The following is a 27,940-nucleotide window of genomic DNA, read 5'->3' as shown; positions in this document are numbered from 1 at the left end:
CCAAGTGGGACGACGGTGGATGGGCGGGGCGAGCACGCAGGGGGACGACGAGCGCAGGGAAGATAAACCCTCGCCTGAGTTCGCCGGGGTGGGGGATAAAAATAGTGAAAGCAGCCGTCCCGCTCTCGCCGAGCATTGTTTATATCTCATCGCTTCGTCAAAGAGAGGGTAAGCTCAGAAATAGTGGGTACGGTTTGCATTTCAGCGGCGGTGTTTGGCGGATGCAACACGGTCCATCTGTGTGTGCGTGTGTTTTTTGTTGTTGTTTTTTTAAATGTTGGTGCCACAGTCTTTCTGCTTGCGTTTCAGGGTGGCGAGCCCTCTCACTGTTTTTTTGCTACTACGTTGCTTTCGATCTGGGCATTCTGCAGGGAGGCGGCCTAGCACGCTTTCGGACTTTAAGACGAGTAACCCCCCCGTGTTTTTAGCGCGGTTTAATGGATTAACCTTCTCCCAGACGGCCTCCCTGCTTGGAACGAAACCAGCCCAGGGCCATGCACGCTCTGTGCCCGCTGTGTTTGGTTTTTTTTTTTTTTGCCCCAAGTGTCGCTAGCCCGCTGTCCGAGCAAGGCCTGTGGTGTCATTATCCCGCATTTCACATGCGCACCGGTACGGCAGCCGTTGAGCTGCGGACCCCGGCGCTGCCCAGCTCGATGCATTTGCTCGTGTAGTGTTTCTGCGCCGGGTACAGTTTCTGGTCTGGGCGTGTGTTTGAAGCAGGGGAATTCTGGGGCCGTGCGGTGATGGAGCAGTTTCCTGTGCGAGGCCGGACACCTCCATGTCCTGCGTAATGATATCTCTGCACATAGATTTTTAAGGTTTTGCAAATCAGTATAAGAAAAGAAAACACACCGTGCCACACTGCATCATATAGAGTGGGCTACTTTTATTAATACCTACTTTTACAGAAGCCAAAGCACATCAACCATAAATAAAATACTTAAAACAAAACACAGATAACAAACCAAAAATATTTTTTCTGGGATTAAACTTTGACCTAACTCTAAATATACATCTATACAAGTTTTATTGTCAACAGTTGTAATCAGTTGTTTTAGTCATCCATTGACAAAAAAAATTGCAAATATTGCTGCTTCAAGCTTCTCAAATGTGGTGGTTTGCATCTTTTCTCAGTTTTTCTATAGTAGAAAATTGATTATGATCAGAATTTGGGCTGTTGGTTGGATAAAACGTGCAACTTTTCTGCCATTTCACAGTCTAAAAGATTAATAGAGCATCTGAAAAAATAATTGACAGATTATTCGATAATGAACGTAATCATCAGTTGCAGCCCCAATTTTCCTGCTCCAATAACAGCAATTGAGACTTGAAGGAGAGCTGATATTCAACCTGGAGGTTTTTAATGGTTTAATGTGCCTTGTTGACTGACGGTTAGCTGTTTTGTTTTTTAGGCCCAAACTGAGGTAGATAACCACCAAGCTGTTGCTGTGTCTGGCTTCTTTCTAAACTGCGCTTTGAAGTCCCTTCCCCCTTTTTACAGTATGAGGATTAGCAAAGTGAAACTGCCAAGATAAATTCTCTCTCACTCTGTTTGACTGTGTGTGTGTGTGTGTGTGTGTGTGTGCGTGCGCACGGTGATGGTAACTCCCCGGATTTGGTAATTCTGTTAGAATGAACGAAACTCCCAAAGGGGGCAGCTTAGCTCTTGTCAGTCTGGCTCCATGTTGCCACCCTCGACACACTACACCACTACGCACATACATACACACTCACTATAGATACAGAGCTCCGTGTTTGTTTTACTCCCACTCCCCACGCCCACACCCTTGACTGCAGTGCAGCTGAAAATGTGTTCCTCATTTCAAGTCCGTTCTCTCTATTTCACTCTTTCCTTCCTTCTTCCCCATATGTGATCACTTAGTATGCTTTTTTTTTTTTTTTTTTTTTTAAGTTAAAGATGTAAAAACGGTCAGTCTTGAACTTGCATTCACACTACAGAGGTCACTAAAGTGCACGTCAATATATCTGGCTATGTTTGGGTCAAATATTTAGCCGGCAGAATGCTACACAGATGCACACATGATATCGCAGGCCGGAGTGTCGGACTAGGGAAACTGTACAGGGAGGGGTTTGTTGTTTCAGAGGGCAATCTCCCACCATTCTGTCCCATATGATATGTGACAGCCAGATAAACCGCGGGCCCCTGTACTTGCGCGCTGACACAATGCAGCATCTTGCCTAGGCCCTGGCAGCCAGCGACAGATAATACCTTTTCCATGCCGATAGGCTCACTGATGGTGAAGCTTTCATAGTTTATATTTACCAAAAGGTTTTTGCTGGCTTCGTCTGAGGAGCTATCTTTCTCGTCTCTCAGATCAAACTGGTGTCTCTGTTGGCCGTGATCAGTCATGGGGCCATTAATTACATTTTAGGTTAAAAATCAACCTGGAAAAGGTCACATTACTTTCGAAAGCAGTGGTGGTTTGATAATTCACTAGAATGAATTTCATTTAAACTTTCATTCTAGTTCCTCTTTGCTGTGTGCCGCTGGACCCCACTAACGCTGTTTTCTCACAAGGTTAGCAACAGTTGACTTAAGCACAAATACATGAAAACCGCATTGTGGAATATAATTACATGGTGTAAAATGGAAAGACTAAATGTAATGCGTTGAGTGAGTGAGTGGATGATAAAATGACGCCCTCTTAGCTGGCACAGTGAGCTATAATCCCCCATAACAGGTCCAGGCCAGTCCACCTGACTTCAAAGAGGAAACAGAGCCTGGCACATTTTTTCAATACTTTCTAATATTTTATCATGTAGACTAGGGCTGCAACTAACGATGATTTTGTTTTTTTGTTTTTTTTTATTGATTAAGCTACCGATTTATTTTCTTGATTAATCACTTGGTTTATAAAGTGCTATAATTAACCACAACACAAGAAGATGTATTCAAATGCCTTGTTTTATTTGACCAACAATCCACAACCCAAAGATATACAGTTTGCTATTAATATGACAAAGACAAGCGTTAAATCCTCACATCTGAGAAGCTAGAACCAGCAAATATTAAGCATAATTGCTTCAAATATGACTAAAACTCGAAATAGTTTTTTTGACCGATCAATTAATCAACAACTTCTTGCAGCTTTAGACCAAATGATCAATTGATTTAACTGAGAAGATAATTGTCAGATTAGTCAATAATGAAGGTAATCATTAGCAGCAACCCTACCATGGTCGCTGCAGTCTCTAGCTGGAAAATTACATTGTATTGCTAGGCAAGTGCTGCTGGTATACATGCCAAAATGTGGCGTGCATTCATACTTTTCCTTGACTCCCAAATCAAGGATATGTTTACATGTGGAATGTAAAAAAGAAACCTAAGATATTGAAATTGCCAATTTTTTGCATGTAGCACGGTATGATGTTTATACTGAGAAACATAATGGCACAAATTGAGGTGGAGTATCGCAAGTAATGTTGTACAAGTCCCGATTTCCTCACCTTCTTCCCTTAAGCGACCTGGGTTCAACAGTGAAGCCAGTAACATGTACATGTTTATTGTTGCATCCTCATTTTGTTAAACCCATTACTCTAGCTTGTCTGCTGTTAGACCGTGTTGTAAGTGACACCAAGACTTCTTTGTGTATGACACCTTAAGCATCCCTAGCAGTCATAGTATTTAGGGTCCGTCACACACACACTAAAGAGCAGTTGCTCATGGATTCTTCATCCCCAGTAATGACAGGCATCCAGCTCAGAGATATAAAGAGCCCTGTCTGAGTGCTTCCCTTGAATGTCTGAAAACTGCTTGAAACACCAACTGTACATACATACACACACTAACATCAGCAAGACTATGAGGCCATCTTCATTTTGGTGCACATACAATGACCCTTTCATTGGCAATTGTTTGATTGGCATATTTTTGGAAAGAACTAAATGGATTTTTTTTTTTTATAGAGCTTAGTCATGCTGAAAAGATGTTTTAGTGCAAGCTTTTATCTCTCAAAAGAGAATTATGATAAAACTGAAATATGTACAATATGTGCCGAGCAGTTTAAAGTTTAAAAAGTCACGCACTGTGGGAGAGCAGAGAGTCTGATGCTCCTCTCCGTACAGTATCTCAGCCTTTTCCTCTCCCAATCATTGCCTCACAGCTGCCTTTGTGGAGAATGGAAACATCTGTATTGAGCGGTGTCATAGCAAGTTCAACGCACCAGTTTGAGTCAGTCATCTAGAGGAAATTCTCTCCCGTTGTTTTCACGCAACAGCATCCTGTTCTTTTTCAATTTCGAATGTATAGATGCACATCGTCCTGGTAGGAACTTAAGTTATTGTTAACCTGGATTTGTCAGGTATTTAATTCACAAACGGCGGTGACAGTCCGCAGTGGGTCCACTACTTTGGTCCAGACTGAAACATAACCACAACTATTGGATTGAAGATTCAATTTTGTGTCATTGCCACCATCAGGTCTAACTTTCATTTTGTCCAGTATTTTGGTTTATGGTGAAATAGCTGTAAAATTAACGATATTCCCATCAGGGTCAGCTGTGCTATTGTGTGTCTGTTAGCAAAGTTAGCATGCTATGTTATGCATTTATGAACAGTTTCTTAATTGATTTTCCAGAAAGTTTACCGTATCACAATATATATTGTTATCCTAATACAGTATTAGATATGTTGGGGTTTAATCCATATCTCCCAGTCCTGCTTTCTAGTAAGAGTGTTACTATGAATCTGAGTATTTCCCTTCTCTACTACACATTCTGTACATTATAGTATTAAAGCCACATAGACACACATAGGTGAAGTAGATTTAACGCACAAAATGTCTTTCTCATCATCTGGGGGGTCTTGATTTTTGCTAATGGTGCAGATAGTTTTGACTTTTTCAGTTAAGCCAAAAGTGTCCTGTGAATGCGACCTTTGGTCGAAGTAAAGAGATTAATTGTCTGTCATTGGCCAACCAGCTTCGTAACAGGCAGTGGAATGAGCCCATATAGTGTCCTCTGGGAGATAGTGTACCAGGTTCAAGTGTTTCCATTGTTTAGCTGCCATTTCCTTGTTACTTTTGAAGCATGAAGTGTAAGAACTGAATCTCATAAGGACAGATCAAAATGTCTCCCCTAATTCCTCACACAAAAGCAGGTGTCTTTTACTGTACTGTATGACTGTGATCCTTGATTCATAATCATAACATTTTCCAGTTGCTTGGAGATGAAGAAAAAAATCTTTCGTGCATACAGTCCAGGGGTTTCCCACATCCACAGTGAAAACGGAGGCAGAAACGGCGGCTTTTAATTTTCACATGCTGTTACATTTTCCGCATATCGGTGACCCTGGGTACACAGACAGTCCTCAGTGTGTTAGGTCTTCGTTGGGTTTTCATAGCAGGCAATCTATAGTAGCATCCTAAGGGCAAAAGCTCAATCGGTAATTTTGCTGTTATCTTTGTTAAAGATGAGAGAAAGTTGCCATCTGTCACCCAATCTGAGATGGCAGGATGCAACTCAGTCATTACATGGTCACCCCACAGCTGGCTTCGGTTAAATAGGTGGTGTTGTTTTTGTTGTGGTTTTTTTTATTATTTTAAACATATTTTATCCTTTTGCAGCTTTGGAGAAGCTGAACCCTTTTTTCCAAACCTACAGGGACCCGAGCTCTGGTCAGAACAGACAGTGCAGTTCCAGGACCAGATACTGACAGTCAGAGCATTTGCAGGGTAGTTCATAAGTTGCAGCTTCAAGCACACACATGATTCAACTCACTGAGTAAGGCCTACTTTCCAATACAGATTATCTAATGGGTGCGGTTATGGAAGCAGGGGTGAGTCTGCTTTTAGGGAGACGGGCCGTCACAAGATGTTCCATTTGTACAATTGCTGCATTCTTTATGTCCGGTTTCTTCTGTCCCTCCCAAGGAGGGTTCAAGTGGAAGAGCTGAGCACTTTCTTGTTGTCATGAAACATAGTCTGGCACTAACTCACTGATGCAAAAATCACAGGGGCTTCTGATGCACAGTGACATTTCTGGGGTTGAGGTTTTCGGTTTGTATCTGGAGAACAGAACAAGTGCATTTATAAAACAGTGAAACATCTTAGTGTCCTTGCACGTACACTTTCATTCCATGTGTTAGGATTGTAACCATCCTTGGGAACTCACATTATTTTTATTTTATGAATTAACTCAACGGTGCATAGAAGTATTTGATTTGATTAACAACTTTAGACTTCCATAGCCATTTTTTATTCATTGTATATTGCATGTCTAGAAATGCAGTTGAAGTTGAGTATTTCTGACCTACAGTCAGTGAATAAGAAACGGAGTCGCTGAGATATGTCGGATCTAATGAGCAACACGTTAGTTTGAAGGCATGTGCCTTGTGACACTGACTGGCTCGCAGTGTGATGTTGGCCTACAGCTGTATGTTACATAACAGTAATCTTTCAGAGGCTGTCCCGTGTTGCCATGGCAATGTATTTGGTTTCCATAGTGATTGCACTCTTTAACAGAAGCGGAGGCTAGCCGAGCCCCCCCTGCACCCACCTATCTGAGGAGAGATGAGAAATGGGGGTACTGGTGAGGCGGGGGCGTCTTGTGTTTGGGACATGGCGACGTTCTGCATCGATGGAGGAAGCTTCCTGCAGCCACGGCCGTTGTTATTGCATCGGCCGCACAGAGATAAACAGCTCTGAAAAAGATGCACTTGAGACGTCAGTGCGAGGATGGGGTCTAGCATTGCACAGCTGGAGCGGTTCACTTAACATTTGTGCCGAGGCAGGGTGCAGCAGGAAATGAGTTTACTCAAACAAATGCTCCTTGAGATGGCCATGGGAATTACCTGATTTAACTCCATTAGTAGTTTTAGTTAATGCACAATATGGGCTTTATTCTGTTTCACCTTTCGTTACAAAGTTTGTTCTGGCATCAAGTTGATTGCACTGACAGAGCAAAAAAAAAAAAAGAATATTTGAAAGCTGCTCCTCTTTTATCTTTCTCCCTCATGCGGTTTTTGAGATACTTTAGCAAAGACTTACGGTTCATTCAGCCTGTATTTGCAGGTGTTGGCAGATTTTGTGGTAGTGTGCACTGCGGTGTTGGGCACTGTCTGGGCTAATGGCAGGCTAAGGAGACGATCAAAAGGTTCCTATGACACTATTCCTGTAGTGCACAGAGATGGGTCATTGTGAACAAGCAAGATTAGCATTAATAGCAAACCTAAATTCTGATTTAGGGTTAAAATGATTTCCTCAGCTGTTGGTGAAACTTAAATATTTGAGTATACCTCCAAATTGTTTGTATTTCTTTTGGCAACAGTAGCAGCCATAATGGACATCTCCAAAAATGTTACATCCTACCATGTAAAACACAGAAGGTCTTCAACAACTTCAATCAATTAGTCAGTGGCCATAAAATTCATTGGCAGCAATTATGATAAGCGATACATGGTTTCAAGTTGCTTTTTTTTTTTTTTTTTCGAGTAAAAATGCCAAACATTTGCTGGTTCCAGCTTCTCAAATGTGCAGATTCAATGCTTTGAAGGCATCTTTCATTATATTCATACATATTTATAGACACAACAACTAATCAATCAGTTAATCAAAAAAAAAAAATGGCAGATTAATTTATAATGAAAATAATTGTTGGTTGCAGCCCTAACAACTTAAGACAACACTGTCCGGCTGCCTGGTGCTTAAATTAAGTGTTAATGGTTTATAAAAAGCACAGCAAACAAACTGCTATAGACACAATTTGTTTTTGGTTTAATACAAAAACTATACACAATTATAGCATTTCTACGGTTGATCATATTAATAATGGTAGAATTCTTATTTCAGACGTCTGACCTCAAATGGACAATGCTTACAAGTTTCCCTGTTTTAATCTTGCAGAATAAAAAGAGTTATTAATGCTACAATGTGTGAGACTGAGATCAGAAAGGAATAAACACTGAAATGCCAGTTTTGGCAAACTTTTTTGTTTGTTTGTTTTTATGAAAGAATTTTTTTTTTTTCTCTGTGAACTGTAAACAATTGAGGGCTCTGTGGCCTTGTGACGTTTTATTGTAACAAAATTGGGTACATTAGTGGAAATAGTGACCTCTCAGATGGACTTCTGTATATTCTTCTTGTCTCTAAATGGAAAAAGGTCAGCAGGAAGAACGGTACGAATGTTCAATCCCTTCAGGGTTTTCGTCGCTCGTTTTCAGTCGTCCCTTTGTCAGCAGACATGTTTGTTTGGCCTCGTTGCCGCTGGCAATAAACCCCAGCATAAACAACAGGCAGCAAACGCAGCGTAAACAAGTCCAACCAAAAGGAAGGAGGTCTGTCAGTCTAGAAGCCTTAAGAGGTTCCTCTTGTAAGCCAGGCTGACATGGATCGGTCGCTGAGGAACCGCCAACAGTGTGTTGTGAGGTCGTGTACCTTGCCTTGATTTGTCTGACCTACTAACTCTGCCTGTTGTTATCTGTTCGGTATGACTCTGAAGGACATATATGCGGCAGATTTTCATGTGCATTTCACTGTGTTTACTGCATTTGCGGCACGAAATTAATCCGAGTAGATTTTTACATTTTGGAGGTACAGTTGTGTTAATAACAGGCCAGGGAAGGGAACTCGCCCTTGTTCCCTAATGAGTGTTATTTGGCACTAGAGCTAATTGCTAATGTCCTTATCCTTCTGTGAGTAACTGATTACCTATTCACACGAGTGAGACAGAACAACAGTTTCCCCTCCTGAATGACTGCAGAGAGAGTGTGCAGCCTGCGTTCCTCATATTCTTTCTTTCTAAATCGCTTTTTAAGACAGTGTTTGTCTTTAAGAAAGGAAAAAAGCAGAGAGGAGACGCCGAGGAGAAGAATGGGAAAGGGTTTGGTTTTTGAAAGTCACGGGCAGATGTTACAGAGACATCGGTCCAACCCCAGCTACCTCCTCTTTGGACACGGTCTGGCTTTTCTGATCATTTCAAAGAAAACATTTTAGTAAATTTTAGTTACTAGTTATCATACACAGCTAAAATCCACCAACCACACACTTCCATCTCAGGTTTTGACCGTAGTGGAATTCAAATTTTTTTATTTTGCTACTTTTAAATCACATATTTAAATGTATTTAACTGTAAATTAATTTATGATATTGATTTTAAAGGTGATTATTAACAAATGGTGGATGAAATGTTTATGTTTTGTTTTTTTTTTTTTTTTCTCCTTGTTTTTTCTAAAAGCAGAGTACAGTTTTTAGGTCTTGTCGAGTTTAACCAGTCAGCCTTTAAGTTTTACTTTTCTTAACGTTTCAGTAGTTAATGCTCTCTACGATGCTGTTGTTTTGTTTAATTGAATGTGTTTACGGGGTGGGGGGAAAAAAACACATTGTCGGACTAGTATTAGCCATACAGCATGAAGACAGAAACCTTGATTGGAGCAGGTGACCTGATATTTGTGAAAACGTTGGGTTTGATTTTGTGGAAAATCTCAGAACACCAATAAAAGGGGGGCAGAAACCGTCAGGGGTCTGTCAGCTCTCAGTGTGACACTGGATGCTTTGGGTTTGGTCTGCAGTTGTCATGGCAGTTTTGGCTGAACATTTGTATTGATGCGGACTAATGGGCTGCATCAGTTTCTGCCAGAGCACCCCTCAATTACCCATGCATGCTTGCACACACACATTTCCCCTTGCTCAGAAGTCTGTCTGTGTCCTTCAGTGAGAGCTTCAGCAGTCTGTGCTATGACAGACCAGTGGAGGCTATTTATCCTCACGTACACGCAGCCAGTTGGATAGACATGGACCTATTGTAAATCTGTCTCTCTCTTCTCTTTTTATGTTATCTCCCTGTTGTTGTCGCTTAACTCTTTTGGGGCAGTTTAATGGAACTTGTGGTAATGTATGAGCAAGGGCGATAGTTTCCAATTGACCAAGGTGATGTCTCCAAATGTCTTTTTTTGGTCCAACCAGCAGAGGTATTCAGGTTCATGCAGGACAAAGACTAGCATCAAATCCTCACATTTGAGAAGCTAAGCTGAAATTTTAGCTCTTCCATTATCAAAATAGTTGCAGATTATGTTTCTGTCAGTTGACTAATTGATCAGTCGATGGACTGAAAAATAATTAGCATCCATTGTCATTATTGACTAAAATGTATTTTTTCTAGCAAATAATTGCCATTTTCAGTCTCTCAAATATAAAGATTTCTTGCTTTTCTGTATTTTATATCACAGTAAACTGAATATCTTTGGGTTTTGGACTCAGAAGACATTCGAAGAATCACCCTGGACTTAAAGAAACCGTGATGGACATTCTCTCACTATTTTCTGAAATTTTATAAACTAAACTTCATTGATCCCTCGAGGAAACAATCTGCGTATTAATCTATAATGAAGTATAATTGTTAGTTGCAGCCCTTGTTATGCAGCAACACTAATGTCTACAACATGCATTAACAATCCCTTGGTAGTGATAATGAACGCTTCTCGGTACTAATGTTTTCAGGCTGAGTGGTGAAGAGGCCCATGGTTATATTTCCAGTTTTTATTTTCCTTTCCCTTGCCCAGCCTTGACAGCTGAGCGGTGTTGTGATTACAGGAAACACATTGTGCAAATCAATTTAAAACCTTTCTGGGCTGGGAAGAGCAGTCCACGTGACCACGAAAGGAAGCAGGGGCGAGTGTGGTCTGTGTGATTGGCTTTCTGGGCTAATGGCTGGCCAAGCTCAGTTCTTCATTTGCCAAGGAAAACTTTCTCAAATTTTCCTCTGTTGGCATTGTAATGTCTCCTGCTTGATATTTTCAAATTAATTACTGATAAATGTGGACTTCTCGTAAGCCTTTTATAATTTTAAGTTTAAAGAAGACAGTATACAAAGTTCAAATATGGATGGTTTTATATTGTGTATTATTAGTCTGACAAATGTTTGGTATGTTTTATATCATCATGAAGGTTTATGATTTTGTTGACTCCAGCAACAGCCAACTAGCCAATTCACTTTCAGCTCAAACTCTGTTTCCCTCAATGGGAGATTTGTCTTGCAGCCAGGTAAAACACAGAACACACAAAGACTTGAAGACATAACACAATAAAATACATAAAACACTTTTGCGCTGAAACAGTTAGAAAAATAATCAGAAACTATTTTGATAATCGATCGAAAAAATGCTGCTCATTTTATCATTGCAGCTTCTACAGTCTGAACACTTGCTGCTTTTATATCTAAAAACAAGGCCCTTACACATGCCTTGTTTTTGCCCACAGATTTAGGGAGGAATTTAGAAACAGATGTATGGGGAAGTTATGTGCTTTCTATTTTTCATTGTTATAAAGTGGTCAAAAGTTGAATTTTCCTCTCCCTCTACAGGAGGCCAGCCCAGGATGAACGGCGAGTCAGGTGCCGGAGTGGTGACGGCCCCCCCTCCCACCACAGCCCCCCACAAGGAGCGGTACTTCGACCGGGTGGACGAGAGCAGTCCGGAGTACCAGAGGGAGAGAAACATGGCGCCCGACCTGCGGCAGGACTTCAACATGATGGAGCAGAGGAAGAGGGTCTCCATGATCCTACAGAGCCCGGTCAGTGGAACAGAAATCAACTCCGCGTGTTTTTAAACATATTCAGATTCAGTAGTTTCTGCATCACGGATCAGGCTGTTGACACACAAAACACAATCCTACATTTGCTGTTCATCAACTAACAAACGCTATGGCCACAGTTGATAAATGCACACTGCCATAACCAGCATTTTTAAATGTGAATAGGCTCCTTTTTAGTGTAAAGCCAGCAGCCCTCTCAACATCACATGAGGGATCCAGTTTATTCTCCATCAACAGTGTGTCTGTGACCAGCTGAATGCCCAGCACACACAACCACACTGTTTAAAGGCCTATTGTATGTTTGAAAAGCACTGATGTATTCGAGTCCTGAACAACAGGCCCTGAATGGTGCTTGCAAGTTTCTGCAAATTTATTTTCATACCAAAGTGAAATAAAATAGAAAACAGTGGCAACAGCATGCTGAGGGTAGTAATAAAATAAAATAAAATAAATAGGCTAAAATATGCCTCAAACAAACTTTCTGTGTGTGTCTCTTGCCTGTTTGTTTCCCTTTCTTTTGTGTTTGAGTCATCTAACTCTCTGTATCTGTTTTTTGCCCTGACGTATTTTCCTGTTTCTGTCTTGTTTTTTATGTCCGCATTGACGACCGGCAGGCATTCTGCGAGGAGCTGGAGACAATGATCCAGGATCAGCTGAAGAAGGGGAAGACGCCCACGAGCCTGCTGGCTCTGCAGCAGATCGCAGACTTCATGACCACCAGCATGCCCTCCATGTATCCTGCTGCGCCACAAGGAGGCATGGCAGCGCTCAACATGAGTAAGCAGAAATGAGTGTTTGTGTTTGTGTGTGCGTGTGTGTGACTTTTTGACCTCAGCCCTGCTATGTCTGGGCTTACAATGAGTAATGCAGCGTATGCCAGAGTTAATTTCTGGACAAAGAGTCCAGTCGGATTTCAGTAGGCCCAGACTTCATCTAATTGTTTTTATCTGTAAGTGGGATTTGTAAGAATCAGGAATGGTTCTTTGTTCCGTAAATAGCACTGTATTTTATCCATTTTTGCCCTTGCACTGTGTCTTTCTTCTCAGCATCATTATTATTTTTCAGCCTCTTTTATGTCAGCCAACACCGCCTGTACGTCTGTTCCATCTCATCCTCTCAGGTTTGGGCATGGTGACTCCCGTGAACGATCTGCGCGGCTCAGATTCTATCTCCTACGACAAGGGCGAGAAGCTGCTTCGCTGCAAGCTTGCTGCCTTTTATCGGCTCGCTGACTTGTTTGGCTGGTCCGAGCTTATCTACAACCACCTCACAGTGAGATTCTTTATAACGCAACAGACCATGGCAACTGATTTTGTCCGGCAATTCAATAAAGACAAAATTCACAATAAGGCTTTCAGTATACCCATCTAGTTTTTTATCTGTATGTATCTTTTTTTTATTTTAAAACCTAGATTACAGTTCTACAGTATTCATGTTCAATGTATAATTATAACACAGAAGTGGGTAGATGATCTGATTGGAAAGTTCACAATATATTCGAAGGGTATGCTGTGTGGTTTGAGTGAAATGAGCCGCAAAGGAAGCTGTTTAACAAATGCTTTTGTGTAACAGTGTAATGTTCTGCTCTTGTAGGTCAGGGTGAATTCTGACCAGGAGCGTTTTCTCATCGTCCCCTTCGGGCTCCTGTACAGTGAAGTCACTGCCTCCAGTTTGGTGAGAATCTGTGCTGATTTCTAACAGAAGTGCACAACTTTTCTAATGTTTCCTTTCCACTTTTCTATAAGTGAATGAAAGCGTATTTCGTACTTCTCTTTAAAATTAGTTCACCTCTCGTGTGATAAACTAAGTTGTACTTAGCCAGAACTTGACAAAGATGAACTTCCTGTGTTGTCCGCTTGGGATTCATAGCTAAACCTCAAACTTAAACCTATCGCTTTGACTAAAGCTTCGTTGTCTGCCCCCCCCCCCCCCCCGCCCTCCAGGTGAAGATAAACCTGCAAGGTGAGATAGTGGACCGGGGCAGCACCAACCTCGGAGTCAACCAGGCCGGCTTCACTCTCCACTCTGCCATCTATGCTGCACGGCCCGATGTCAAGTGTATCGTACATGTACACACACCTGCGGGTGCTGCGGTAAGGGACGGCGTATACTCAGTAATTATATGCAACACAGGCATAGGAGCCTTCTAGTCTTATGTCATATATTGTGTGGCCTTTTTTGTTTGGTTGCAGGTGTCCGCCATGAAATGCGGCCTGTTGCCCATCTCACCTGAGGCGCTGTCTCTGGGCGAGGTGGCCTACCATGACTACCACGGCATACTGGTGGACGAAGAAGAGGGTGCTCTCATACAGAGGAACCTAGGGCCTAACAGCAAGGTAACAGCTGTGTGTGGGTGTGGGTGTGAAAGGGAAAACAAGAAATATTGCTTCCATTGCTGGGAAAATGTTAATTAGAAATGTAATAGTTCCATTTATAAAAACTGCTAAAACCTAATTTTATAACTTCATAAACACAGTTTTTTTTGTTTTTTGTTTTTTTGTTAATGAGACCAACAGCAGTGTTGTGTGTGCGCGGTTGTTCTTGGCAAGTTTTAATTTTTTCCTCTGTCCCAGGTGCTCATCCTGAGGAACCATGGGTTGCTGTCTGTAGGTGAAACAGTAGAGGAAGCTTTCTATTACATCCACAACCTGGTCACTGCCTGTGAGATCCAGGTAGTTCACACACTGAGCTCTGTAAACCTTGTTTCAGCAAAAAAAACCAACATATGTTTGTCTGTATTTTTCATAACTATTGTCTTTGTCTCCTGTCTCTCCACATCTTAATATATGTTCACTTTCTTCATTAATGTCTGTATGTGTGTGCGTTATAATGTATGTTTGTGTGTTTGTGTATGTCCTCATGTCCACTTTTTTTTTTTTTCCTTCTGTGTTCTGGATCGGTCTGTGGTTTTCTCTGTCTGTATACACCCTTGATATCTTCCAGGTGCGAACACTGGCCAGCGCTGGAGGGCCAGATAATCTGGTGATGCTTGACCCGGTGAAATACAAGTTGCGTCCAAGGGTTCCCGAGTCAGTCGGCGACGGGTCCTCTGTACACCCCAAGTGGCAAGTTGGGGAGCAGGAGTTTGAGGCTCTCATGAGAATGCTCGACAACTTGGTAGGTTCAAAGAAAAGGGAGGAAAAATTAAAACTTTTCCAGGAGAAACAACTAATCCAAAAACGTGAGGTCTTCCAAATTGCTGAATTCATACAATAAGCACAAAGACGACCTCTACACCAGTTAGTGCCGTAAAGAATCCCTGCATCTTGTTTCTTTGGCGTCACCGTTTTATTCAAACCATGGTCCAGGTGATACTTGTTGCTACCGATGGGTTCATGTCCATCCAAGTGTTGGCAATGCTCAAATGGTAAGTCACTCCCCCATAGACGTTCTAAAAGTGACATTTGAGAAATTTCACAACAGTGTCTCTTTCCAGAACAATGCCCCAGTTACTCGGGATCATCTGCAGACCATCTAGTGAACAGATAATAGTGTCAAAACTCCCAAACACACCTGTTGCCATTGAGACTTGTGGCTTACGGTGGCCTTAGACTTTGAGACTTTTTTTTTTTTTTTCTTTTCATTGTAAAATTCTTTTGAACACTTGGAGGTAGTAGCAAAAATCCCCGTGATGGAGATCTTAAAAACTATCTGCATGGTAGCATGTTTTTAATTGGGTGAAGTGACCCTTTAAACTCTGGAACCCTGGCCACTGGATGAATTACAACCCCCTTCTCCACTCCTAATATGGTCCCATTTACTTCAATTCAAAACACTGGTTTTTCAAGTGTAGGCTTTTAAGTGAAACAGGTAGAGAGGTACTGCATTAACAATATTCTAAACCACTGCTGTCGATTTTTGTCTCCCTGTCTCCCAGGGCTACCGGACGGGCTATCCTTACCGCTGTCCGGCATTGCGAGACAAAGGTAAAAAGTACAGTGACGTGGAGATCGCTTCCTCTGCCCATGGGGGCTACTCATACGGGGAGGACAGCGACTCAGGCGCTCGCTCCCCAATGAAACACAGCTTCCAGCGCGGCCAGCGCGACAAGACCCGCTGGCTCAATGCCAGCGGCCGGCCCGACGAGCCCTACGAGGATGGGCCCGACGGCGGCAGCCCCAAGTCGAAGCCTAAGGTGTGGACGAACATAACACATGATCACGTCAAACCCTTGCTGCAGTCTCTCTCGTCCGGTGTCTGCGTGCCAAGCTGTATAACCAACTGCTTGGTCTGTGCCTACCTTATTGTTCATAGTATAGATTTTTACAGCTACCTTGTAGGTTGAATCGGGTAGGTGGTCGGCATCCTGAGGTCCTGGGGACAGTGAGAAGTCAAAATCTAGTACGAAGCTGAAATACAAAGCCTTCTTGAGTCTTTCTAACTGCTTGCAGTTTAAAAATGTAAGTCAGAGAAATCCTGCTTCTCACTACTTTTAGGCTCATTCACACTGTAATTTCAGATGTCCTATTAACCCACCTTTCTAATGCAGTTACCTCTGCTCTGTTAATCACTTTGTAGCATAGCTGTGATTATTTGTTGACCCTATTTGCTCCTTTCCCCTCCTGGTCTCCTAACTTCTCACGATGCCGGGCCAGCTGCCCACAGCATGCCCCACTGCATGCGTAGTAGTGAAATGCATTGTTGGTGTTGATGTTTTTCCCAGAGGAGCGAGCAGCAGGGGTGTGGCATGATACCTCAAGTGGGCAGATGAATGTTGAAAGACACTGTGATGTTGCTGCCAACCACATTGTTGCTCACCCTGTAATACGCACTCTTTAGTTTTGTCTCTGCATCTTGAAGTTGGCTAACTTTGTTGCTCAAAAGGAGTTAGGGAAACCGATCAAGAAAAAGTAAGGTCAGTGAGACTTGAGGGAATGTAAGTCAGAACCCTAGTGTGAATTTTGCTTTTTGGGCTGCTCACAGAGTGTTTTTATTAGACGTCTCGTAAGATTTACACTGCCCGCATAAAGAAGGGAGGTGGCATGTCTCTAGCTGAGAATATTTAACTTCCAGATTAATGCCAGATACATTATAGACATTTGATTTGAAAAAAATAATTAAGGTCATACAACAAAGCAAAAACCTTCTTGGCAAAAGAGTTATGCAGCCTGCTTTTCTAATTTTTTATTTTTCTTAAAAACCCGCAACTGCTCCCAGTTGTATGTTTCCGTTTGTTTTATTATTTTTGTTCTCTCTAATTTCTGGTTTCAGTTTGATTCTGAAAATGGTTTTGAAAACCTCAAAGCCTGCATGAGTGGATCTTGTTTGAAGAGAAAAGAAAAAAAAAATGGAACAAAAGCCATGAAATTTGACCTGACTTTTGAATCAATTATCTCCTGTTGGGAAAGTAGGAAATGTTGTGTTGTGAGACTCTATCTCAGTGAGTATATCGTGTTTACGTGTTCATCTCATACTCAACCAACCCAACCCAGCTACTTCCATCCTGAAACCCTTCCTCATCTAGCCCCTGATTTGGCAGCTGACCAGCCAAGCTTAGACTAAACACAGCAATGGAGTCATGAGCTTACGCTTAGCGCTGCAAATTACATGCTTAGTTTATAAAGATTTAAATACAACTTTTTGCATGGAAGCTGAACATTTTGATTTGAATATTCATGTGCTGCTCATTCAATTTGGTGCAAGAAATAGATGCAGACTGTTTTTTTTTTTTTTTTTTTTGTTTTTTTTTCCCCTCAATCATGCTGAGCATTACCAGGTTTACAAAAACTAGATGGGATATTTTTTCACTTTGAGAAGAACATATTTAACAAAACAATAAAAGGTTTCATCCTCTGCAGGAAAGATACCCTCTTGTCTTACATCGTAGCGTTATGACAATGGCTTTTTTTTTTTTTTTTTTTTTTTTTGTCCCAACGTGGTCGATTGCCCTCGGGTGTGTTTCTCTCTTATCTCTGTCGTCCTTGTTGTTGTGTATCAGCCTTGGAAATGACTTTGGTGATGCCAGCTCACCCCTCACTGCCACTCTCGCTTCGTAAGCCAGCCTCATCGTCTCGGTCACCCACCCCAGCCACCTGTCACGCTCCCTCACCTCTCGCCACCACCCACCCCCCAACCCCCCAACCCTTACCTTTCCATCTTTTTTTCTCATTCTGTGATGTTTTCAGTAGGTCGTCAGTGTGTGCCTTCTATTTTTTTTTTTTTTTTTTTTTTTTTTTAAATTCATTTTAATAGTACATCAATGATGATGACAAATGGTTGTGGTCGTGCACGAGGCTTTTTCATCACTTTCTGACAGAGCAGCACCCAAACTAATCATCTTGGGGGTATAACCATCTGAAGGATGTTTAAAACATCCATGGAAGAACATTTTTGTTTTCTTATCCTAAATCTTTAGTACTTTTTTTCTGTGAGCTTCTAAAATTGCCTTATACGGCTGCCTGTACTACTCAGTTTGTGGGCAATTTTAATTCACAAAAATGTTATCAAAGAGTAAAAAGAAGACTTTTTTATACCTTCAGACCTTGAAGTCCTGCTGGCAGAAATTAGCAGACTAGAAGAATAAAAGTTTATTGGTGTCATTGTGTTATTAGCACAACTGTTAATGACAATTTCAGGATAATTTTTAAACTCAGAATTCACACAGGTTAAGATGTTATGTTTTTGTTTTTTTTCTTTTTTCCCTGTTTTGGAGAGAGTCAGACTCTGTCCATAACTCATACAACTGGTCTGGAACACTCACAAATTTCATTTATATCTAAGAGATAAATCAGAGTACACGAGAAATGTTGAATGCCACATATTCTCTTAAATCACGTACATGTGCCATTTAATAATATATGAGAGGTTCTTCATTGAGGCCCATTGTTTCCTCTCGGTACTGGCTCTTAAAATCTGTCGTACAAGCTTTACTTCTCAGCCGCTTATGAGATTATAAACCTCAACTCCTTCTCATATCCGATATTTTCATAATACATCTGCAGCTCCTTTCTTTGCACGGAAAACATACACAGAGATGCCAGACAACCTGTAAAAGCACAATTTAAAAACATCTGTTTCTCTTGTTTAACTTTTACAGTCTCAACTGTGATTTCACTTTTCACTTTCCACATTTTCTAGTGTTTTAACATTGACTTTTTAGGAATGAATATATTTAAAAATAAATAAATAAAAACGATTAGAGATTACCGCCACTAGCACTGATGTCTGAAATGAATATCTGTAAATTCTAAAACTGATTTGAATTTTCTTTTTGTAACATGCACATTTTTCCAAACTTTGTCTCTTGGAGAGCCTCATGCCTAGGGTCTCCAAGGTTTTCTTGATACTTTATGACATTTCATCTGAGTTTACATTTAAAAAAAAAAAACAACTAAAAAAAACCACACACACAAAATTGAATCTGTGGTGTATCATGACAGTGCTGATGCTCTCCATTTAGATAATTTACGCTGTGTTCCATTCGGTGTTTGTGCACAAATCAAACCAGCTAGACGGAATTAAATTATATCATCCCATATTACTTGGAAAATAATCTAATATCACAGGTTGATGGATAAGCGTCAGAGAGGTTATGTACTGTAGGTAATGATGGTGAACCGTTCCCTGCTAAAATATAAATGAAACTTGCACTTAATTTCCTAAAATGTGCCTCATCATCATTGGTTCACTTTTTACATTCAAACCTTTTTACAGTCATCCAACTTTTGTCCATTTCAGTTCAGCATGATTCTTGTATTGTGAAGCCTGCATAGTATTTTGTCTGAACCTATTTTTGTGCTTGGGTTTTTCATTTCAGTCAGTATATACCTGGTTTTAGTTGCCTTTTTAACACGTTATGATGTGTTTACAGTGGACAAAGGAAGACGGCCTCCGCCAGGCTGCCGTAGCCAATCAGTTCATCCCATTGAACACCAACCCAAAGGAAGTCCTGGAAATGAGGAATAAGGTATGACAGCTTTCTTTTTATATTTGGTTTTAGTTGGTTTTGGCATCTGGAGCAGGATGTGTGCTTATCATTCCTTCGTGACTTAAAATGTTGTCGTTTTTTAGATCCGGGAGCAGAACCTGCAGGACATAAAAACAGCGGGGCCCCAGTCTCAGGTTCTGTGTGCCACCACCGTGGTGGAACGCACCTTTACCCAGGTCAGTCTGTGAACTCAGCACGTAAAAAAAAAACCTGGCTGCTACAGCTATCCCGACCTGGAGAGGAATATTTGTCTCATACTGTTGAAATACCTGAGCGTTTGTGTTGTTTTGGTCTCCTCCTATTGAGCTAAATTAAAAGGAAAATAGAAAATCTCATCATTATTCTGTCCAGGTCTGGAGTCACCCCTGAAACAAAAACGCCGCAATGTGTGAATAAGGTGTGTGAAGTTTTCCTCGACACTGAGCTGTAATGAAAGAAATTGGTTGCAATTTAAAAACATTTCGTGATCAGATCTGGCATCAGTTTCTGAAGGAGTAACTTCACCACCTGTAACAAAGAGCCAAAACATGCCCTCCGTGTTGCTTCCCAGAGAATGGGGTGACTTTGTAACTGTGACATTATTCTTTAACCACAGAGATTGTCAATCTGGCAGGTGAGTAGTATGTGTGAGAGGTAACCTCACTCTACTCTTCAGACCTGCCAGCTCAGGTTGTCTCCATTTTCATACATTTTTTTTTCTTCTTCTTCATTTTTTTTTTTTTTTTTTTTTTTAAATTTGTTCTGCCTTTTTTCTTTTTCAGTAGTTCAGAGTTGAGGCTGTTACCTGTCTCAGCATTTGCAGGCTGGTCATTTTTATATCTTGAAATGTTCAACAAACCCCGTTACAGTCAAATAATACCTTTTTTTTTTTTGTTTGTTTGTTTTTTTTATATGCATGCACTCTGTATCCTCTTTTTGAGAAGTACAAATGCAAAACATGGTAAAATTGCTTAAAATTTGCCTTTTGAGTGGAGTTTGCATGGTTTACCCTTCCTCCACTGGGAGGCTCTCAGCTTAATATTTCCACATCTGTTAGATGGACTTGTAACCATGAGAAACTGAACACAGGCAAATTTAAAATGGAGCTGTTAATTATTTTTTAAAGTGTGTTAATCTTAATTAATCTAGTTTTATGGGTACCTAAAACTTCACCGGCATGTCACTATTACGATCAAAGGAGGCCTTGATGAGCTGTTGTTCTGTTGTGTGAATAGTTTGTCTTTTCCGTTGCATGCTTCTGGCTACTTGTTCCATCACTGCTATGCTATGCCCAACATCTCTCTCTGCATGCATTTCCAATGTTTGTGTGTGTCTCTATGGTATGTGTGTATGCAGAAGTGGAAAGAAACTAGTCAATAACTAACCCTACTTTTACCAAGACTTCACACAGAGTTTTTAACACAGCTACAGAAGCCTCAGTCCTGCTTGAGTAACACTTAATAGTAGTAGTTCTAATCAAGTGAGATTTCTTTGTTCTCTTTCCACCTTTGTGTGTGTGTGTGTGTGTGTGTGTGTGTGTGTGTGTGTGTGTGTGTGTGTGTGTGTGTGTGTGTGTGTGTGTGTGTGTGTGAGAGAGAGAGTGTGAGAGAGGTGATATGTTTGCGAATGTCTGCACATTTTCACGCCTGCCTGACAGACTGCTAATTTGAATGTGCTGGTGTTTAAGAGCTGGGTTGTGCCCCCCACCTCACTGGGTTTACTATTGCAGGACGCCCCTCTGTCTGACTGTACAGACACTATTGATGGCCTCGATGTGTCCGAGGGGTCCTATAGTCCTGCTAAGTCAATTAGAAAGGTACTTACTGCTCCAGTCACAAATACTATTCACCTGTACTTCACATCATCCTCCAGTCATTCCTCTGAGCCTGCAGATAGGCACCTGATATCTGGGCCTGTACAGATGAAGGGAATAATAGTGCTAGAGTGAGGCGATTTTCTCTCTTGCTGTGTTTTGTATGGTCATGCAACCTGGGCTTTTCTACATGTTTTCCGCAGCCTGAGAACTTTGGATACGGTTAGATTAATGTGATTTTTGTGACAGGTAGGATCCTTGAGGACAAAGATAGACCTTTTGTTCTGCTGTCATGAGTCTGTCTGCAGAGGAGATTTTCACCGTCTTCTCAGAATGTATAATTGCAAGTTGAGGGTGAGCAGTAGAGAGAAGGCAGGCATTAGATCCAGTGATGGTGGTGTTTACTGCATGTGTTGCATACAATTTATATATTTAAAAAAAAAAAAAAAGTCCTTGAAAGAGTAAGTGACGTTACAACTGTTAAAACTTATGTTTTTGGTTTAAAGAGCACAACTATTGCTGTTTGTGTTAGTTGACCTTGGTCGTGCTTGTTTTTGCTTCACCTTGACTATTTCGTGTGTGCCTGGTTATGCACTGTTGGCTTGAAATCTTTTTCAGATCTGTCAGTTCTTGGCTTTTACGTAGCCATTTATGTTTATTGTTTGAAATAAAATTTAAAAAAAAAAAAAAAAAAATTCTGCCATGTCCTAATGTAGTAAGACGTAACCTGTTATTTTACATCATAACATGTGCATCTTGAAATTTAACTAAACTATGTGAGATTTTCTGCAAGCATCTGACACTGCAGCTATTTTTCAATGTATTAAATCCTTCCATGTGCAACATAGAGTAACTGTCATCTGTCTTACCTCGACATTTCATCTTTTTCCGCCGTTCTTCTGTGTGCCCTGAAGGGGGAGCTTGTGACCGCGTCCAAGGCCATCATCGAAAAGGAGTACCAGCCCAAGGTTATCGTCAGCAAGCAGGGTCCCAACCCCTTCACCAAACTCACTGACCAGGAGCTGGAGGAATACCGCAGGGAGGTGGAGCAGAAACAGAAAGGGCCTGAAGGTAAAGACGCCGAGTGGAGCGGAGAAGATGGAAGAAACTCAGATGTTTTTATCAACCGAATAATAGTCAGAACTGGTTAAAAAAACATTTAGTCTGCTCACCACAGTGATCGGCCAACATTACCTGTCAAAATAGCAGATGAAACTTTTTTCTTTGGTAATGGGTTGTAGTTATATCCCTCTCTGATTTGATAATGATATATAATGATTAGGTTTATATACTGGTACAGTTGAGAGTTTAATAACTTCCTTTTTTTTTTTTTTTTTTTTTTATCGTTCTAAGGTTAAAAATTAGAGGGACATCAGGGAATTGTGTTTCGTAATTCACAGCTCCTTCCTTCTGTAATCACTTTTACTTGACCTGCCCAAAGAAAAACATTGTATACTCAGAAAAAACGATGTCAGATCAGTCTGCACAGCAAGCATAGATGCAAGGATCACCTGAGCTGTTATTTGTTCAAGTTCACTGTTATATTGTATGTTTTCAGTTCAAATTATGTGCAGTTATTTTAAACATTATAATATATAGTAAGCATTTATAAAAGGTACTGGTAATAAGGGAAAACACACTGGCCATGCTGATGAATGATGCAAAAACCTGATAAACTTCAAATTGGCCAAACTGTGATGTTATCTCTCCACACACACACACACACACACACACACACACACACGAATTCACAGTGCAGGGACAAGACGCTAGTAGGGAGGGATCAGCCTCCAGCGTGTCCTGTCCTGAGCCTGAAACACTACCGAGAGGTCGAGCCTCTGTCTCCACAACTCTGCAGTCTCCAACCGACTCGGCCACCTTTGAGAAGGTCCCGCCTACACCAGCCTCCGGGCAGGGCTCCTCTTCCCTCGGCTTCTCCAGTGGGGCCGAGCCAGCTCAGGACGGCACTGACTCTGCAGGGACGCAAGCAGATGACATTTTTTCCACCGCAGATGAGGTTTTTTCAGCCCCAGATTCCCCTCATAAGGAGTTCCACTGCGCCGTGCTGCGAGCCCTCAGCAAGGAGCCGTCAATGGCAGAGGCAGCTAGGGCGGATCAGGCCCCAGGTACACCAGATGAAGCAGAGCCGAGCCTAAAATCTGGCCGTACGCTTCCCTCCTCCCTGCTCAGCCCTGGTCCGCCTCAATACATACCGCTGCACTGGGAGTCTGGGGATCCCCCGCCTGCTGTGTCTTCTCCTTTTTCTGGGGGTTTGGAGTCTGCTGCCTTTTTTTTTTTATTTTCCTTTTTTTTTTACCATGTGAAAGCACCCTCCCTACCCTCAGTTTAATCTCTGAAGCCTTTGCTTGATTATTTTTTCCCCCACCATCCCCTCGCTCTGATGTCTTGTCCAAAGGCATCAGAGCTCTGGCAGATCAGATACCTTTCTGCAGTTTGGTTGGACGAGGTGCTGAGGAGAGAGGATGTGAGGAGGAGCTCATTTTGAGATTTATACCCATCCCCTCTCTTTCAGGATGCTCACTCCTCAAGTCTAAAAAAAAAACGCTTTTGCAGTGGAGTGTTGTGCTAACCTTTGAGGAAGCTGTGTCTAAGCTCAGTGATCCAATCAGAGCATCTCATGTGTGGACATTTAATGGTGGCCTCCTTTTCTTCCTGCTAACCTGTCCTAAAAATATCTCTCTGGGTGTCCACTCTCCCTCTCGTGCCTCTGATTGATTTCCATCAAAACTAATGGTAGTTTTGGTTTGTTTGGCTCTTTGGGATATTTTAAGGTTGGTTTTGCTGGGATTTGTATGAAGGGGTTTGCAGTGTTCTCCTGATTAAAGCTTCCTCCCTGGTTTGGTTCTGTGTGCTGTTTTTCCTTTCCTTTGTGTTGCAAAGACGTTTCACTGAGACAGAATGTGACGGAATTAACCTTTTTTTTTTTTTTTTTGGCCAGTCATCAATAATCATCAATTTATAGCCAGCGAAAATGACAACCATAATTTTATTTTAAAGTATGTAGATCAATTAGCTTGTTGATTTTTATATTCTTACTGTTTCATTTCTGCTGGTTGATTCCTTTCAGAGTCGGAGCAGCTAGAGGAGCCTGAGGAGGAGCCCAAAGGCCAGAAACCCACCTCCACACCACCCAGCACCCCAGTCAGAGCAGAGGAAGGTAGGTTGGCCTGACATACTTGACTTGCCTGGCCCGGCTTTGTCCTGTCTGAATCAGCATGGGTTTGCTCCAGTCCTCTGGCGGGGTGGTTTGAGTCCTCCTAGGGTCTACAGAGGGAATGCGGAGGCTCCTGCCCATACATCTGCCTGTCTGTCTTGGGGTCTGTTGATGTTGTGGTCTTTAATAATACTACCACAGATGCTGTGCTGTGTTTTCTGTAATAACAGGCCAAGAGGTTTTCGGTATTTAATCAGGTTTATCCTATAAGAGATGGATAATTACAGGGGCAGATAATCTTAACAAAACTATAGCCTTAATGTAAGGAAATCGTTTGGCAAGACAGCAAATGACATCAAAAAGATACCATATATTTGATAATTAAGTCTATTTAGCGTCTTTGATGGACCCCAGTGCAGACTTTTCACCATATTTTTGTTCTTTTATTTTTGTTTTCTCCCTCTTGGTCTTTATTACTATTGGATTACACCTATATCAACAGTATCATCCATGATGATACCAGGACTGGCCCCACGAAAAAGAGTTATAAAGTAATAATCTTAGTCATGTGTTTTATAAACAATAATTGGCATTGGTATACATCAAGTTATCGTCAGCATGAGGGAGGGAGGGAGGGAGGGAATGGGAGCTTTGATCGCAGGTGTAATCTAATACCCAAAATGTTGTTATATAACATTTCTCTGTATGTACAGTATCTCCTTTACCTCTCCACCTCCATTCTCCATCTTTTGGGGTCTATTAAGAATGGTTCCCTACCATTCTTTTTTTTTCAAAAATTTTCTTCTGGTGGTTTTTTTTTTTTTTTTTTTTTCCCCCCTTCCTCCCACGTTTTTTGTTCCCTTTTTTAATTTAACGCAGTGCCTGTGGTTTGATCTGCATAGACATTTGTTTTCTACTTGTGCTTTTTCTTCTTTGTGGCTGCGATTACAATCAGGAGATGGAAATACAAAAGAGTACCTGTTGCCATAGTAAGTACGTACTGTTCCACCTCCTCACCACCCTCTTAATTACCCATCACCCTCCACGCCCGTGTTTGATCATTTACCCTTTTTCTTTGCATGGCTTCACTAGCAGCGCTGTTCTTTGGTCTGCACTAACCCACTTTCCGGGGTTTGTGACTGTTCGGTCGGTGTTAACTTGGTTCTCTGAACTCCTGAATCTGTCTCAGTGTTGATGGGGGTTATTTCAGAGCTCCTCCATCTTTTGTCTCCTCCATTTGCAGCAATTCACTGTTTTCTTAAACAAATGAAATGACAATGGTAAGAAATTACAAGAAGCAGTGATAATGATATATTTTCCCTTACAATCTTATTTGAGCTGTGACTCCCCAGATCTGGAATATCATACCTTCAACTTCCATGTACCTGAGTGATTGTGACCTTGTCTAAACAAAAGTGGAGGATGTTCCTGAAGTAAACCTCACAACCTACCAAATCTTTTACTTTAGATAACTTCTCTTTCTTCCTGTCAAAAATTCACTCTCAACTTAACCAACCTCCTTTGCACATACGCACCTTCTGTTGACGTTATATGACTTTGTATATTTATGTCTCATGAAAGAAAATCAGGTAATGTTTGAAAATGTGTTGAATGTTGTTTGTCTTACAGACGAGTCCTTTACCAGGTACAACAGTGCTTTATTTGAGTGTGGCTTTTGGTTGGCTTTGCTGAGACTCACCGTTGGTTTAGCTTCAAAGATGGTTGAAGCCCAAAGCTTGGCTGTGTGGCGTTTAGTCTCCATTTTATCTGTCCATGTCGTTTGGCCTCATCTCTGTTCTGACAGACATGAGAGACGTGAAATGCAGACTGGTGTGTGGTGTTTTATCAGGTCTTGACAAAGGGCTGTGTTTCATGCTAGTCTCTGTAGTAGTCAGCGCAGTGTGAGCCTGTAGCAGTGGTTTGAATGCTGTGTGGGCCACTGATCCGTGGAGGTCCTTCCGGATCAGCACCAGTACTTGTTGCTTCTTTAACTCACGTTTTGTTGGGAGTGTGTTTAAAGGATGAGGCAATTGCCTTAATAAGTATCAGTAGATGGTTATAAGAAAAGCATAGCCAAATCAACACTGGTACTTCTTCAAAAAAATAAATAAATAAATAAAACAAAATATGATTTCTGCAGTCTGACTATACTCATATACAAAAGCAATATTCTTAAGCTAATTAAGCTTAAACTTTTGCTTTTGTATTTTTGGTTTTGGAAAGGCTGAGTTTTGAATTCATTTTCCTTTATCCCCTCCCCGGACTTGCTTTGTGACCTCACTTGTGTGGTTTTGTTATTAAAATCTCTGAAAAATAATTAAATATTTTTCTGATGTAGACGTTTACTTTTGTTTGTTTGTACGCAGGGTGCAAATGAGCAAGGGAACTGCACTCATTAAGATTTCCCTGTTTATATGAAGGTAAAACAAAAATGCAGTGGAGCAGCTTTAACCTTTCAGAATAGGGAGAATAAAATGAGCCAGAGACAGAAGAAATCCTGATTTAATAAGAGCAAAGTCTTATTTATGTTATGTATGTATGAATGTATGTATGTATGTTGCTTATTGCCTGTAAGAAGTAAACATAATGAGTCCTGAAGAGAGAGTCTTCTGTTAGTGTATGCAGTCTATTAGGAATAGTGCATCTTGGTCCGGATTTTGATCTGAGCTAAAGTGCAAGTTTTAGGTGCCAGGTGTATAACGTTTCCGTGGAGTGTGTTTTGTGAAGTGTTCTTTAGGCTTTTAGTAGGAAGGTTGCTTGTGGAAATGTTAAATTTTGTGCCTTATAATCATAAAAATGATAAAAATATAATGATATTTTTGTATATAGTTCAAAGCCAAGAACTGCTGCCTTTAACTGATTTAAGTGCCTAAGTCTCATAGATGCTGTAAACTAAAGAAGCCACGTTTTGTGGACAAGTGGAGTCTTTTTACGTAGAAAATCATGTGGATTTTACAGCCTATCCGATTTGTCGTAGCCTCACTGACGTGTAAGCTCAGCAGCGCAGATCCATCAGTTTGTCCTCCAGGGATCAATAACTCTCACCATCTTCCCGCCCACTAGAGTCCCTGCCTGAACAAACACAGGATGAGAGCGACGCAGCCACCCTGAGACAGACCCTTCCCGATTTAACGCCCGACGACCCCTCCGATGCCCCAGCACTTCCTGCCGAAGACTCCGCCCCTGCCACCGCAGAGACGGCCGAGGGGGAGGAACCCGCTGACGCTGGTGACCAGGAGGGCGACGAATCTCCCAGCAAATCACCCTCCAAAAAGAAAAAGAAGTTCCGCACTCCTTCCTTCCTGAAGAAAAACAAAAAAAAGACAGAGTCCTAGATTGGAGAATGTTGGATGGGTCCTCAAGGCTGGCCTCCGCCTCTTTTCGTTTTTGCTTTTTGTCTGCTATCATTGCACCCTTCGAGCAAGCCACAGTTACACACAGTTACGCTTTTTGTTGTTTTGAGATCATTTGTCGCTGGCTTATTAACCTATTTTTCCTCGT

At 41.5% G+C, this 27,940-nt stretch overlaps 1 protein-coding gene across 10 annotated transcripts; it reads left to right on the top strand.

The window, feature by feature from the left end:
• Window positions 1-61: 61 nt before the first annotated feature.
• add1 (adducin 1 (alpha)) lies at window positions 62-27,889 on the top strand. Of its 10 annotated transcripts, none has more exons than XR_005709687.1 (18): window positions 62-168; window positions 11,316-11,524; window positions 12,160-12,322; window positions 12,666-12,817; window positions 13,139-13,219; window positions 13,489-13,638; window positions 13,738-13,881; window positions 14,119-14,217; window positions 14,489-14,662; window positions 15,423-15,680; window positions 19,356-19,451; window positions 19,556-19,648; window positions 22,179-22,335; window positions 23,019-23,390; window positions 24,353-24,442; window positions 25,395-25,428; window positions 26,806-26,859; window positions 27,503-27,534. XR_005709687.1 is itself a non-coding variant. In XM_040157450.1 (18 exons), exons 2-17 carry the CDS (start codon window positions 11,330-11,332, stop codon window positions 26,855-26,857), a joined length of 2,292 nt encoding a protein of 763 aa, XP_040013384.1. In that variant the 5' UTR covers window positions 62-168; window positions 11,316-11,329; the 3' UTR covers window positions 26,858-26,859; window positions 27,503-27,606. The 10 variants fall into 10 exon arrangements, 9 of the variants coding, with proteins under 9 accessions (XP_040013384.1, XP_040013387.1, XP_040013388.1 ...); XM_040157450.1 differs by lacking the exon at window positions 25,395-25,428 and adding an exon at window positions 26,069-26,084 and having other exon boundaries at window positions 27,503-27,606; XM_040157453.1 differs by lacking the exon at window positions 27,503-27,534 and adding an exon at window positions 26,069-26,084.
• Window positions 27,890-27,940: the final 51 nt, after the last annotated feature.

The sequence above is a fragment of the Xiphias gladius genome, chromosome 20, assembly GCF_016859285.1.
Source record: "Xiphias gladius isolate SHS-SW01 ecotype Sanya breed wild chromosome 20, ASM1685928v1, whole genome shotgun sequence".
In the NCBI taxonomy this organism is placed as follows: domain Eukaryota; kingdom Metazoa; phylum Chordata; class Actinopteri; order Istiophoriformes; family Xiphiidae; genus Xiphias; species Xiphias gladius.
Note: the sequence above shows the minus strand (reverse complement) of the source record. Positions and strands in the feature narration are given on the sequence as shown.

What these genes read in the sequence shown, in the direction of transcription:
- add1 (XM_040157447.1), top strand. Translation starts at nt 11,330, where the DNA reads ATGAACGGCGAGTCAGGTGCCGGAGTGGTGACGGCCCCCCCTCCCACC. An exon ending in TTATCTACAACCACCTCACA is followed by an intron (nt 12,818 to 13,138) that starts GTGAGATTCTTT and finishes CTGCTCTTGTAG; the next exon opens with GTCAGGGTGAATTCTGACCA. An exon ending in GAAACAGAAAGGGCCTGAAG is followed by an intron (nt 22,336 to 23,018) that starts GTAAAGACGCCG and finishes ACGAATTCACAG; the next exon opens with TGCAGGGACAAGACGCTAGT.